Source organism: Micromys minutus, assembly GCF_963924665.1.
Source record: "Micromys minutus genome assembly, chromosome: 21".
NCBI lineage: Eukaryota > Metazoa > Chordata > Mammalia > Rodentia > Muridae > Micromys > Micromys minutus.
Genome location: NC_137956.1, coordinates 48,220,849 through 48,235,961, shown reverse-complemented (window position 1 = coordinate 48,235,961; position 15,113 = coordinate 48,220,849). Strand labels below are relative to the sequence as shown.

General features: G+C 44.4%; 1 protein-coding gene across 2 annotated transcripts in view; it reads left to right on the top strand.

Annotated features, from left to right (window-relative positions):
* Positions 1 to 3,569: 3,569 nt before the first annotated feature.
* The window catches only part of OXSR1 (oxidative stress responsive kinase 1), a 72,005-nt gene continuing 60,461 nt past the window's right edge, over positions 3,570 to 15,113 (top strand). For both annotated transcript variants that reach the window (XM_080934362.1, XM_080934361.1), the window contains exon 1: positions 3,570 to 3,925. In XM_080934362.1, coding sequence (XP_080790488.1) covers positions 3,856 to 3,925 — 70 coding nt within the window. In that variant the 5' untranslated portion in view covers positions 3,570 to 3,855. The remainder of the gene's footprint in view (positions 3,926 to 15,113) is intronic.

The following is a 15,113-nucleotide window of genomic DNA, read 5'->3' as shown; positions in this document are numbered from 1 at the left end:
TATGCTATTGTCTCTCCTTCTCAGAAGGGACGACATCTCATTTCATGTCCCATGTAATAAGGAGTCCATGGGAGGGAATTAGCCCCTGGCCTGATAGGGAATTGAGAAAAACAGCTCATGACAGAGAAAAAACATTGTGCAATATATATTTTATTTGGTGGGGCTGTAACTTGGTGGTTCAGTGCTTACCCAGGATCTGTGAAGTCCTAGGTTCAATCTCTGGCACTGCCAGAAAGGAAAAAAAAATTCAGATTGCTCATAGGGGTTACCTATGAGTCTAATTTCTAGACTTCAAAAGCAGTTTTACTTAAAAAGCCTATAAATCTTGAATTCCTATAATTACATAACTATGTGTTGGTTACCCAAGACATCAATGGTCTTGAAATCTGTCTTTCCATCTCCATTCTACAGGTGCTAATGGCAAGACTCAAGGCAGGCGGCTGCTTAAGAAAGTGTGAATATTCTTTTGTATCTGGTTTCTCAGTCCAGGGATATACGGTGGTAGGTCATGTTCCTTGGCCTGTTGCAGAGTTTGCCTTCTGAGAGTCTTGGTGCATGGAACCCATCTGTGGCTGCCTTTGTGTGCTCTGACCCCACAAAGCATGCTCTTCCAGGCACTGAGCTGTGGAGAAGTGTGGGAATATTAACACTGTAAGGACAAATACATCCCTGGTTAATATCTTATCTACCTTTCCCCCTCCTCTCTTGTGGTCCTGAGGATTGAATGCTAGGCTAGTAAGAACTCTACTGTCAGCCACATTCTCAGCCCCTTCCTTGTCTCTGGTTTCTTAATACAACAATTTTGAGATGTGTTCTGTAGTTTGTTTTCTTTCTTGTTTGCTTGCTTGCTTTCTTCCTTTCTTCCCTTAGACAGGGTTTCTCTGTGTGTAGCCCTGGCTGTCCTGGAACTCACTCTGTAGACTATGCTGGTCTGGAACTTAAGAGATCTGCCTGCCTCCACCTTCTCAGTGCTGGGATTAGAAACACATGCCATTACGGTCTGGCTGTGTTCTGTGGGTTTTTTAGGTTACACTCAGCAGAACGAAGCCCATTGCCCACACAGTAGCCCCTCATTAATGCATCCATCAACAATTTTCTTTCCCTTCCTTCAGCTCTTTCCTTCTTTAGAGAGCCTCGTTAGGTAGCCCCCTAAATAAACTTTCACTCAGGAGGAAGGAATCTGAACCAACACAGGGATGCCTTTGAGAATGTGGGAAAACAGATTCTCCTCCTGTGAAAAATATGCCATACTCTCAAGAAACCAAGGTGGGATATGGTGACTATTTTGATACAAGGATCAGGGTTCCAAAACCATTCCACATTTCCTTTCCTCTCTTCCTCTAAGTGATTATCAAGCATGTCACAAGCATAAGTGGATGAAAACCATCATTTTATTAATAGTTTCAAAATTACTTAAAACCTATTTAAAGCACACTTTACATAGCTGGCTTCCTAACTATTTGCTATCACAGTATACCTTTCCTGTATATTGTGCTTTATGATTTATAATTATTTAACTACTAACTTATATGCTATTTTCTATAAAAACTCCACACTCCAGAAAAAAAAGGGGGGGGGGGGAAACTAAGTCCCTGATCACTGTTGTGACAGTGTTCATATGTAAGATACTCTAAAGGCAGATGCTTGGGCAAATACCCAATTCTTGGCTTCCTTGCTCATTAAAATCATGATATCGTAACCTCTATTAGGCTACAGAGAGAAAGTGAGGGACAGGGAAACAAAATGACCAGAACTATAGAGGAGGTTCCTGCTCTACTAATCCACTAAGGGTCGGTGAGGAGAAAGTGTTCAGCTGAAGGACTCTCAGTGGGGAGGGGAGGGAGTGGGGGGGTGGCCCTGCGGAGCACTACTGCTGAGCTCTCCAGTGGGAAGGCCATGCGCACATCTGGTTGATAGGACTTGTAGAACATCTCAGGATGAGGTGCCATTTGGGCCAGACCTTACAGGGCTAAGGTGATTTCAACAAACAGAAAATGGGAGGACAGAATATTCCAGTCCGGCAAAGGTACATGTATGAGGAGGTAAGCCAGGAACACATTAATGAATGTACTGTAGTGCTATCTAACAATAATTGAGACCAGTATCTTGAAATTTCACCACGAAACTGGTAGTTCCTTTTCTTAGGGGAAGAGAGGAGGAGGCAGTCATAAATCTTAAACTATATTTACTTTCAAGGTAATGAAAAAAAATTGTAAAGTCTGTCCGTGGTCCACACAGCCCAACAATTCCAGATTACTTTTGGTTTATTGGTCTTTATTACTACTGGTACACACCTTGAGAATTCCAATCTTTCCCTACTTCCTCTCGATGTCACTTTTACTTCTTCTTCCAGTAAATGAGTCACTAGTGGCTGAAACAATATCCACAGCAAGACCTTGCACCTCTGCCGGGACCGGAATGTTCTGTCCTCTCGTTTCCTGTTCCTTGAAATCACCTTAGCCTTGTCAGGTCTGGCCCAAATGGCACCTCGTCCTGAGATGTCCTACAAGTCCTATCAACCAGACGTGCGCGTGGCCTTCCCACGGGAGAGCTCGGCATTGCTCCGCAGGGCCTGCACTGCGAGGGTTCCGACGAACACTTTGTCCGCCGTGGCTCTTCTGTTTTGTTTCACCAAAGCGCGATCTTCTAAGGCCGAGAAAGCTGAACTTCTTTCTGTGAGGATGGCAAAAGCCAGGTCCGGGGCCTTGAGATGACCCCCGAGTCGCGTGACAGAAACCTCACTGAACGGTCAAGGGACAAACTGGGCAGAGCCAACAAACCTAGATCTCCGAGGCAGGTGCTAATCGGCTCTTTAGACCCGAAGCAGAGAAAAGACAGAACCCGCTCCCGCCCGGATCCTGGAGGCGGCGCTGAGTACTTCCGCCTTAGAAAAAAAAAATGTCATCACCAGCCGAGCTTCCGGCTCCACTCCAAAGCCCGCAAGACCTTTTATCCTAGTTGGCCGTTGTCCGCGTACCCCACCCGGCCGCTCCCTCGGGCTTCTCCACACCCCGGGACGCGGTTTGCACGTCGCGAGGGTGTGACCGTGACGCCGTGACGTCACCTCAGCGAACAGGGTTCTGAGAGGTTTTTGGCGCTCCGGAGGAACAGCGAGTCAAGCGTCTGGAGGCGGGACTAACGTGTGACTGACGTCGACACCTTCCAGTTGCCGTGATCATGCTTCCTCAAACTAACCAATGAATGCAAAGCAGAGACGGCAACGCCCCCCCGTCAGCCGCTAGAGGTAGCTCCGCTCCCTCGATTTGGCACTCAGTGGCCGCCATGCTTTGTGTGGCTCCTCGTTCTGAGGCAATTTGCTCCCTTTTGGCTTTCAGACGTCCTCAGGGCATGCCTCCATGAGAATTTTCTCCCCTCTAACTATCGACTTCCACTCTCTCCGGCTCCCTTCTCGCTCGCCTCTTGTCAGGCCACACTCAAGATGGCGGCCGGAGGCGGCGGTCCGCGGCCAGGCTTCCCCGGCGTGGTGACGTCAGCGCGTTGCGTGTCGGCAGGTGGAGGGAGAAGGGAAAGTTTGGCCGGTGCTTGGGGTTCGGGTGGAGGGCGGGACGGAGGGGCAGGGCCGGGGAGAAGCTCGTTTCGCAGTGCCGCGGAGGCTGAAGCCGGCTGGTGGGCTGGACCGGGGACTGCGGGACGCAGAGTCGCAGGAGACGAGGTCGGCCGCAGCCGCGCGTCCCCGCCTCGGGCCCGCGCTTGACCCGTGCGCCCCGGCGTTGTGCGCCCCAAGGCTGGGCCAAGCGGCGGGTTGGGGGCGGCGGCTGGGCGTGGGGAGGCGCGCGGCGAGGTGACCCGAGAGCCTCGAGCGTGAGGAGCACGGAGTCAGGCGCTGCAGCCGTCATGTCCGAGGACTCGAGTGCCCTGCCCTGGTCCATCAACAGGGACGACTACGAGCTGCAGGAGGTGATCGGTGAGAGCAGAGGGGCGACGCGCGGGGGGTCCGGGCCCGAGCCTTGCTGGGCACCGGTGCGAGGCGTGCGCCTAGGGTGGGGCTCCCTCCGGAGGGAGAAGCGTACCTGAGACAGATGAGTCCTGTGCAGAAGAGCCATGCGGATGGGCGACAGGCCTGGTCCAGGCGGCGGTGGGGTTCGTGGGCAGAACCGTGTGGCTCTGGGATTGTGAGCTACGTGCACTTGAGTCGGTCTCTGCATCCACGCGACGACCCTTTCAAGTGTACACGAAGCACTAGTGTGCAGGGGTGAGGCTGAGGGAAGCTGCAGGTGCCGGGTGCTGAGCAGGTTAGACCCGCCTCTGGCTCCTTACAACTGACTTCTCTGGTCCGGGCAGACGTCAACTTCGTAGAAAGAATGGAAAAAGCGCTAACGGGTCTCGGTAGGTGGCCGGAAGGAAATGAGCAAGATGATTAAGTAAGGAATGATTTGGACAAGTTACGTTGATTTTAAGGAAAACTGTTTTCCTGAGGTAAAGACTTGTAAGTTGAGCCCTGAAGTGAGTCGGAGGAAGATTGCCTTTCCCCCTCTATTGAGGAGTAAGGAAATGTGTAGACTCTGAGGAGAGGAAAGCGCTTGATAAGTTTAGGACCAGAAAGAGGGCACACAGTGATCTCAGGGACCTTTGAAGCTATGGTAAACATTTGACGTTTCAAGTTGTTCTTGGAGGGCTTCAACCAGGGACCATGGCTTGCTCAGTAAACCTGGTTACTATGTGTGAAGGGGCCCTGAATAGGGTCTGAGAAAACCACCAAACATGGATTGTCATTCCCAGAGGTGCATGAGGAGGTTTAGGGGCCAGGGATGAGGGAGAATTTGTAGCACAGCAGTAATGGCCATAGAAATCGAAGGGGGATTGGTTTAGTAAAACAAAGGCTTAGTCTACTGACGTGAGCAGCCGAAAATCCCAGCTTCCTTAAAGGTGCTGGTGTTCATGTTACTCCTCGTGGTAAGAAGAACAAAAACAAAAAGCCAGCAAATTTCTTTCTAGGTCTCTGTATGTGTGTGTGTTTACATGTGCTCTTTTCATGTTCTTTTTGATCAGTCATTTTAGTTGATCTGGAAGTCACCATTTGGCCAGGGGGACTGGTTAGTAAGACTTCAGAGTCCTCTCTCTGCCTCGGAGCACTTGGATTTCAGGCTCTTTACAGAACTCCCAGGCCTCACACCGCACATGGCTGTGGGGGACCCAGATTGAGGTTGTTATGCTTGTTCAGCAAACACTTTACACTGAGCTATCTACCCAGCCCCCCAATTTTTTAAAAAAGATCTCAGGTTGCTTAACTTGGCATCAAATTTGCTGTGTAGCTGAGGCTGCTGCCATTTCTCTAAATTTCAGCTTAATACTTTATCTGCCAAGCCTGATGACCTGAGTTTTATTCCTGAGACCCTAGTAGTGGAAGGAAATGCTTATAGATCCCCCACCCCCTAGTGTAATAAAACATAAAGGATGCCTTGTCTTTAAGTCACTTCATAGGTCTGTCCTTGCTGCATGTTGGGTCTTTGCCATGTACTGGTTGAACTAGGTACATCTCTGTTTTTGTAAAGACTTTTGATTGGTTGTTTCTTGGGACCTTAATTTCATGTTGAAGGAAGGGTTTAAATGGAGATTCCAGAATGATGTCAGAAAAATAAAGAAAGGGGATTCTGTTATTCTGGAAGAGAAACGTTGTTCTTTCCTTCTGGTGGGGTGTGCACCCTCCTGGTTGTCTACAACCTAACTGGGGTGAAAGCAGTGGTTATAGTTATATCCCTGATGCTTTTGCTGTTCAGCTACAAACTTTCAGAGCTGCAAGGGCTGTGGAGATTTAGTGACACTAACTTTGCCCGGTGATAACTGTAGAACAGGGTATCTGAGTGGGTGGTCCAAAGGGAGTTCTGAGAGGGGATTCTCACCCCAGACAGAGTGGTCCTCAGTTCACAGGTTAAAAATGCCAGTGTGATTTGCTCAACTTTACAAAACAACCTGGCAGCTGGAGAGATGGCTTCAAAGTTAAGATCATTCACTACTCTTCAAGAGGACCTGAGCTTAGTACCAGTATCAGGCGGCTTGGCTCACAGCAGCCTTTGGTGGAAGCTCCAGATCTGATGACTGCTTCTGGCCTCAGGGACTTGTACATACATGACATTTGAAAACACATATGCACATATACACATGATTAAAGTAAAAATAAATCTTAAACTGTTGTCTGACTTAATACCGTGAGTTTCAGCGTGATTTTTTTCTTTTAGCATGTTTACTGTGTAGCCGTCACATTATCCAGCTTTAGATGATTTCTGTCTTCCCAGTGAGATTCTTTTGTGCTTCTTGCTCCCAGTCCCAGGCAACCACTCATTTATCTTTGCCTATTGGTTTGTCACTCCTGGACATTTTACTTAAATAGGATTGTATAATAATGTGACCTTTGGTGTTTGGCTTCTGTCACATAGCACACTATTTTTAAAAGTTTTTGATTGTATAATATATATCCCATAAAATAAACTGATAAAAGCATACAGTTCAGTACTATTTTAGTAAATTCACAGAGTTGTTCAGTCATCACCACAATCCAGCTTTAGAACATTTCTCTCATTCCTAAACAATGCCTCATGTCCATTAGCAGTAACTCACTCCCTGTTCCACCCCAGCCCTGGGCAGCTAAAGCCTTACTTTCTGTTTGTGTAGATTTTCCCTCTGGACATTTCCTTGGTATTTGTCATCTCTTACTTTGCAGACTTGCTGAGGTTTAACCCTGGCCTTTAGCAGGTAGTAACATTTATACACAGTTCCTTGTAACTGGGTAGCAGTTGATGGCTGTTGCATTGTTTCTGTTCCTTGGCTGTTTGGAGTAAACCTAGTAGTATTTGTTTCAAGTCTTATTGGACAGTGTCTTACTTTTCTTGTAGAAACCCAGGAGTAGAATTGCGAGGTCACAATAGTAAGTTCAACTTCTGTCTATAAACTACCCAAATGCTCTCCCAGAGTGCTTGCACCGTTTTACATTCTTTGTGTGAAAATTCCCACTTCTCTACAACTTAGCAGTCTGCAGTTTGTCGGTTTTTTATGTGTGACTGTATGGTGTGTCGGGGGAGCACCAGGGCCTCACACATGTAAAGGTGTGCTTTGCTGCTGACGCACATGGCCAGCCCTGTCTCTGGTTACTGCTGTTGTAGTGGGTGTGTGAATTGGTATCTTACTCCATTTCTCTGAGGACTAATGACGGTGAAGATGTTTTATGTGTTTGCTTGTTAGACTTTCACACACTCACCTCGAATTCTCTTACTTGGGTTGTACTTTGGTACTTTTCTGAGGCAAGGCTCCCTTCTGGAGCCCAGGCTGGTCTCAACTGGTGGCCTTCTTTTCTTCCTTCCCTCCTTTCTTAAGTCCCTGCTTCGCTTCCCTCCCTCTCCATTTTTCGCCTTTCTTTCCCCACCCCTGAAAAAGGTCGTCTTATGTAGCTCTGGCTATTCTGGACTCCCTATATAGACTGGCTGGCCTTGACTTCACAGAGATCTGCCTCTGCTTCCCATGTGCTGGAGAAAAGGTATGCTAATATGTCTGCCTCTAGAAATTTTGATTTTTTTTTTTTTTTTATTTATTTATTTTGAGTCAGGGTCTAGCTATGTAGTTCTGGCTGTCTTGGAACTTGAGGCGATCCTCCTGCTTCTGCTTCCAGAGGCTCTTGCTGAAAATTTTACATTTTAAGAAAGTTTCTTTTTATATTAATTTGGCTTTTGGTGTAGATATAACTAAGACATCTTTACTGACCCAGCATCATAGAGATATCTTGATATTTTCTCTAAGCATTGTAAGTGTAGCTGTTACATCTAAGTCTCATACATTTTGAGTTTTATTTTTTTATTTTTATCTTATTTTTTGGTAGGATGAGAGATAAAGGAAACTACATCTTCTTTTGTACTCAAAGATATTGAGATGTAGATGAGAGAACAGTGTTTGGGAGTCTCTCTCTCTCTCTCTCTCTCTCTTTCTCTCTCTCTCTCTCTCTCTCTCTCACGTTGGTTCTGGGGGTTTCCTAAGTGATTATTGTAAAAGGTGTTAATATCCTCGTAGTTAATCAATCATTTTCTCTGGTCTATTTTTGCATTGGAAATTTCGGTATATTTTGGCTGGAGAGATGGTGCAGTAGTTTAGAGCACTTGCTGCTATTCCAGAGGACTCAGGTTCAGTTCCCAGAACCCATGTTTGGTAGCTCACAGCTGCCTGTAACTCCAGCTACAGGGGATTTGACACCTTCTTCTGGCCTCTGTGAGTGTGTGTGCACACATATAAAAATAGAATGTTTAAAAAAAGAATTTCAGCATGGTTATACTGTATTTGAGGTGTGTGGAAGCAGTTTTAAAATAAGGAATTTGGGATCAGACTGACTTACCTTGTCTTTACCACTTAGTAGATTTGTGATTGTGGCCACATTTTGTGCAGTTGGTTTTAATATCGGTTCTGTCATGGGGCTTGTTGTTTGGATTGAGAGTGGTTGTTTTTACATACTGTTCAGCTTGTGTTAAGTGCTTTCTAAAGTAGCTGTTATTGGTGGTTCTTTTTTGTTTGTTTTTTGTTTTGGACAGGGTCTGGATGGAACTCACCATGTATGTAAACCAGAGTAGCCTTGAACCCACAGAGAACCATTTTTATTTTACCTCCCAGAGCTATGTTAAAAGGTCTATACCACCATGTCTGCCTCCTTTGTCTTATATTTCTAAGATTCTGATACTGCTATGAACCATGACATTCTATGTGATTTCAGCTCTTTAAAATAATTATTTGTATATGGGAGGGGGCTGGTGGTCTATGTACATCTATGTATGTAGTTGTATGCATCCCTCGTGTGGAGGACATTGGGTATCTCCTACAGCTCCCCACTTTGCCTTGTCTCTGTATTCCTACCATCCACCCTATGTTGGGGTTATAGACACATGCCCCAGCTTTTGCACAGGGGCTGTGTCTGAACTCAGTCTCCATGTTTGCATATTAACCACTTTCCCGGCTGAGCCATTTCTCCAGGCCGGTGATTGGAATTGGAATCTTGTAATAAACATTTGGATCTGCTTTTCAGCCTGCTGCTACATCACGTCCCAATTTCAGGTTTCATTCAAGTTTTGGTGGATTAGGGGTTTATGCTAGTCAGGATAATATACCTGTATAAGGAATATTATATGCTCCATGTGTGGTGTTGCTAACACTGCATTTTGGTGACAGACAAAAACCAGCCTGGCAGAAACCACCTGGTAAGGAAGGACTGTGCCGGGTGGCTTTTGCTGTCACATTTGAGTCTTGGTAATAACTGGTTACTACAGATTAGGTTTAAAACTAGAAATTTTAGACTAGTTTTAAGATTTGACTTTGGTTACTACAAGTCACCCAGCTTTGACAGAGGCAACTCTCTAGCTTTGTTCTTTACTTTCTCCTCACCATTTTGATATTATGAGTTTTTTACTAGCTACACATTTGAATTTTTAAAGCTGTGGTTCCAAATGCAGATTCTGGAGTGTTCCTTCAGACTTGTGAAGGACTTGATGTTCCGTCTGTAGTGATGTTTTCTGCTTAGTTGGTTGGAGAGCCAAGTGACATTCTTAGCGAGGCCATCATTAGATCCTCAACTTGTTAGACTTAGACCAGACACTGCATTTATCTGCATGTAACATAAAACAAATAGCTGTGGCTTAGTACCGAACTTTCCCTCCTCTACACAAGAAGCCTGAGGTAGCCAGTGGTGCAGACCTCATGTCTGAGGCTGTCACAACCCAGCCTGTGACTCTCACTTTCATCATTATGTGGTTTTCCTTTCACCTCTAGCTTCACACTGTCAGAAGAATGACAGGCAGCAGCAGGACAGAGCCTTCACAGACAAGGTACACCTTCCAAAGATCCTATCTTCCTGGGGGCCTTAATTGGTGACTTCTGTTTTATTGGCTTGAACTGTGTAATTTGGTTATTGCTAAGGGGACTGGGAATGAAGCTTTTTAACTGGGCAGTACATTACTACTTCAATAAAATAGGAGCAAGTTGCGAATAAAGCTAGTGTGCTGTTTTTGTCAAAACTAGGTGAATCAGGGCTGCAAAGATGGCTCAGTGTTGAGAGTACTGTCTGATCTTTAAGAGGTCCTGAGTTCAATTCCCAGCAACCACATGGTGCCTCACAATCTATACTGAGATTTGGTGCCCTCTTCTGGCGTGCAGATGTACATGCAGTAGAGTACTCATACATAAAATATATAGATAAATCTTAAAAAACAAACAAACCAAAACAAAAAACCAACCCAAAATTAGATGAATTATACCCAGCGTTTTCTTGTTAAGAATTAGATAGTTAATTAAATTAAATAATTAAAATAACTAAGTAAGACATTGCAAGTAAATGAATTAACCTGTAAGTAGTGAGCAGTTAATAAATGTTAGTGTTAATTTCAAGAGATAATTACACCAGTTAAGAGCATACTATTGGGAATGCCATGTAGTTTCAGTCTCTTAAAACCTGCTTTGCCTTGAACTAACTGGTTGACCTACATCTTTATTTTTTGAAGATTTATTTATTTTTATTTGTGTGAGTACACTGCAGCTGTCTTCAGACACACCAGAAGAGGGCATCGGATCCCATTACAGATGGTTGTGAGCCACCATGTGGTTGCTGGGAATTGAACTCAGGACCTCTGGAAGAGCAGTCAGTGCTCTAACCACTGAGCCATCTCTCCAGCCTGACCCACATTAAAATAAAATATTTATTATTATTTTGTGTGTATGTGTTTAATCTGTGTATAGGTCTGTGCACTGTGTGTGCCTGGTGATTGAGGGTACCATAAGAGTGTTTGATTCCTTGAAACTGGAGTTAGGGCTGCTTGTTAACCTGAGCATCTTTCTAGCCCAAGACCTAAGGTCTAGCTTTGCTTGGACTGCTTTGTTTGTGTTGTTTTGTGGGGCCAGTGATAGCTGAGTGATGGGATTATTGTAAGGACTGGGTGGGAAGCAAAAGGTATTTAAGAGATGCTCAGCTATGATCAGTGTGCACGACGGTGACAGAAAAGCAAGACCGTAAAGTCTGTGCTCTCCTGACCGACCAGCTTCTGTCCCTGAAGACTAGCTCACGATCTGATTAACGTGTCTAAGTCTTTGTTGTGCACCTGTTACATACCAGGCACTGGTCTGGGTTCAGAGGGACAGCAAGCACAGAAATCCTGCCTCTCCTGAAGTCAGTGGCCTTGCTATGATGAAGAGGAAAAGGGTTGCAGGCTGCTAGGAAGTGAGAGTGCCAATGTGACTAGGTCAGGGAAAGCCTCACCTAGATAGAGGTGACATTTGAGGAAAGACCTGAAGGGCACGAAGCAGTAATTGGTGTGTTTGTTGTAGAAAGTTTGTTCCAAACAGGAACTGAGCAGGACTTTGAGAAGCTTGAGGTCGGGGTGCAAGAGCAGAGAGAGACAGAGTGAGGTAACACACGGGTGAAGAAATTCTAAAGATAGTTTGGTAGAGTCTAAGTCGCTGTAGGGACCTATCCTCGTGTGCTTGTGTATACATGTATTTGGGCATGCATGTGGGAGTAGAGGTCAGCTTGTAAGTTAGTTCTCCTACTCCTCTGTGGAGTTTAAATGAGAGTGGCCCGCTTAGGCTCATATATTTGAATACTTGGTCCTCAGTTGGTAAAACTGTTTGGGAAGGATTAGGTGTGGCCTTACTGCAGGAGGAGTGTCACTGTGAGTGTGTTTTGAGATTTCAAAACCTCCTGCGATTCCCAGTTTGCGCTCTGCCTCTTGGCTGTGGATGCAGCTGTGAGCCCCCAGCTGTTCCTCCACTCCGCCATCATGGACTCCTGTCTAGCCTTGTTGATTGATAACATTTAGGTTCGCAATTTCTTTGTTAGTTCATTCATAGTGGAACTTGTGGGTCAGGAAATAAGAACTAAGCTAAAACCATCTCATTGTTTTTATAGTAGTCCCCTTTGCTTTTTACTTCTGAGGTATTAGTCACCTGAGGTTTTTAAATGGAAAATTCCAGAGCAGCACAGTGAGATTGGGCTGTTGTCACTGCACGTCCCGGCTGTGCAGTGTGTCAGTGCTGACTGACTGTTCAGCGCCCATTGCTCACTTGCCTTCTCTCTCTGTCAGGGTATTCCTGGCTAAACCATGCACTCAGCTCATGTTCAGCAAGCCTTAGTGATGGCGCATGCAGGACCCAGTGGTGCTGGCAGGTCTCACACACATGCCAGTCTCTCTGAGAACACAACGCAAAAGCTGCATTTGAAGCTCTAACTTTGTTTTTTATTTTAATCTTATTGTTTATGTATATGAGTACTCAGTTTGCATGTACACCTGCAAGCCAGAAGAGGGCATCAGATCTCAGTTTAGGTGGTTGACCTACCATGTGGTTGCTTGGGATCTCTGGAAGAGCAGCCAGGACTCTTAAATACTGAGCTATTTCTCCAGCTCCAGAGCTGTAGCTTTTGTTTTTGTTTATCATATACACACATACACACACACACACACCAAGACTCTTCTGCTTCTAAAAGACTAATTAGAGGTGTACTTTACACACTTAGTTATAATGCAAAAGGTCTTGTTTAATATTTAAAAAAAAAAAGTCAGAGCTGAGCATGTTGGCTCCTGCTTGTAATCACACAGCAGTGGATAGCTAGAGACAGGAGTTCATGGTCATCCTCTGTTACAGAGAGAGTTCAAAGCCAGCCTAGGCTATAAGATACTATCTCAGTCAAAACAGCGATAATATTTCTAAACTTTATTTTTAGTTTATTATTTATTTAACTTTATTTAGAAACAAGATTTCTAAACATCTTAATAATGAGATTTCCAAACTTTTATTATAGTTATGTGTAAAAAAACTCCAACATTTGTAGGGCTCTATATTACTCCCCAGTTGCATGCATCCTCTGGGAGGGTTGGAAGGCATTCCCTGTGAGTACGTGGCAGCTACAGGTTTCAACTCCAGCATGGGTTTTTCTTATGTAGACACACCATTCATTAATCTAGTTCAGGCTAGCATGACACTTCCCCTCCCAGATAGGGTTTCTCTGTAACAGTCCAGGCTGGCTTTGAACTCACAAAGAACCACCTGCCTCTGCCCTGACTAGTGCTAGGATTAAAAGTGAGCGTCACCACTCCCAGCTTCAGGCTTTGTTTATGATTAGTCAGTTTAGATTATCTAGGAATAGATTTGAGGATTCTGCAGAATACCACTAGAGGATGGATACTTTGGAAACTCACCTTGATGACTAGCTAATAATGTGATAGAGATGTTCGATTGTTTTAAACAGCTCTGTGTAGGAGAGTCATTTGTGTCCTCTGTGATTTGAAAATTGTTCTTCCCACAATCAGCTTCCTTCAGTTTCTTGTTTCCAAGAGTCACACAGTGGCCTCTCACTGACAGCAAGGGAGGGTTAAGTTCTCTGGACGGGGTTGTACATAGAAGGGAGTCTAAGTCATTGTCACTTTGTCTAGCCCTCTTGTACTCAGGGCCTAGTAAAAGAAGGTCAGCCTTTTAAAAAGTAAGTTGCAGAGCACTTCAGTAGTGTTGGGATAGTATTGTTCTGTGCTTATTAGACAGATGGGCAGATAAAGGCAACCATAATAGAGGACAACACAAAATGCATCTGAAAATCATTTCTCATAAGGTAAACACAGAAAAGCAGCTATAGTTTCTGCCAAGGAAGGTATGGAAATCAGAAGTGTCCCGTTGGCTTCAGATTGTTGAAGATGGCTGCTGAGTCATCTGAATTGTGAAGTAAATCTTTTTTGTCAGGATGGGATGTCACACAGCTTGAGGAGATTGACAAACCTTTTAAAGTGGCCTCGCCATTTTGTAATCATACTAACAATGTAGGAGGGTTCATATATATATATATATATATATATATATATATATATATATATATATATGATTTTTAAATTAAAAATTATTTTAAGGTAGGGTCATTCAATGTCTTCCCAGGCCAGCCTTGAACTCATGATTTTCGTCTCAGCATTTCTAGCAACTACTCTCAGGTATTGTCTGTCTGTGCTGGGTATTGAACCTAGGGCCATTTATGTCAGACGAGTGTTCTGCCGAGCTGTATCCTGAAAGTGTTCTTTCCTCAAACCAGGGCTTGCACTTGCAAGGAACGTGCTTATCTACTAGCAGTTAATCCCCAACCTCTTTTTTTCTTGTCCTTTTCCCCATTTCTGATTTCCCTACCTTAATAGGTGTCAACTCTTGTAGATTTCTTCATCCTGATCCTGTACCTTATCCCTTTAGGGCCTCATGGTTTCCACACGCACTCTGTCACTGAGCTGTGGGCTGTAGTCCTGGTCCTCTTGTACTTTTAGGAAGGATTTTCTTGGTTATTTTTGAGACTAGGTCTCATGTACCCCAAACTGGCTTTGAACTCTAGGGAATCCTGCCTGTGCCTCTAATGTAGGATTTACAAGTGTGAACTACCATGTCAGACTTGTGAAGAAATTTTTAAATTGAATATCCTCAGAAGCTATGCTGCATATTATATGTTAAACTTTATTCTTTAAGTATTTGAATGGGTCATAAAGTGATAAAAATGATGGAAGTTAAAAATCTGACAGGAAAATAAATTAGTATCTGAACCCAAATTATTTTAATTAGGATGATCTTTCTTAAGATAGTCTTTCTCTTAAAAAAGGTGGTCATTGTCATGTTGTTTTTGTTTCTTTTTTTTTTTTTTTTTTCCTTGACACAGGGTCTCAACCATGTAGCTCTGGCTGGCTTCCGACTGGCTGTGTAGACCAGGCTGGTCTTGAACTCACACAGAACCATCTGCCTCTGTCTCTGAGTTATGGGAGTAAAGGCTGTGTTACCATGCCCATCAGTCACGTTCTTAAATTTCTGAGTTGACTTGTAATTCAAGAACAATTAAGAAAATCATCAAATTTCTCTTTGTACCACTTTTTTTTTTTTTTTTTTTTTTTTTTGCACGCCTATCGCCAGCTTTATTGCCTTTTCCCTCCTGTGTAGGTTTCCCTGAATGCTTGGGCACAGGGCTTAGGGGCCATGCACCCCTGGCTGGAGACCTGCTGGCTCCTCTGCTCTGGTCCGGGATCCTCTGCAGCCTTCCAATTTCCCATATTTATATTTATATATGAATAAAAACATACATTGTGTAAAATGAAAAAATGCCATACGTCCTCATTCAAACCTAT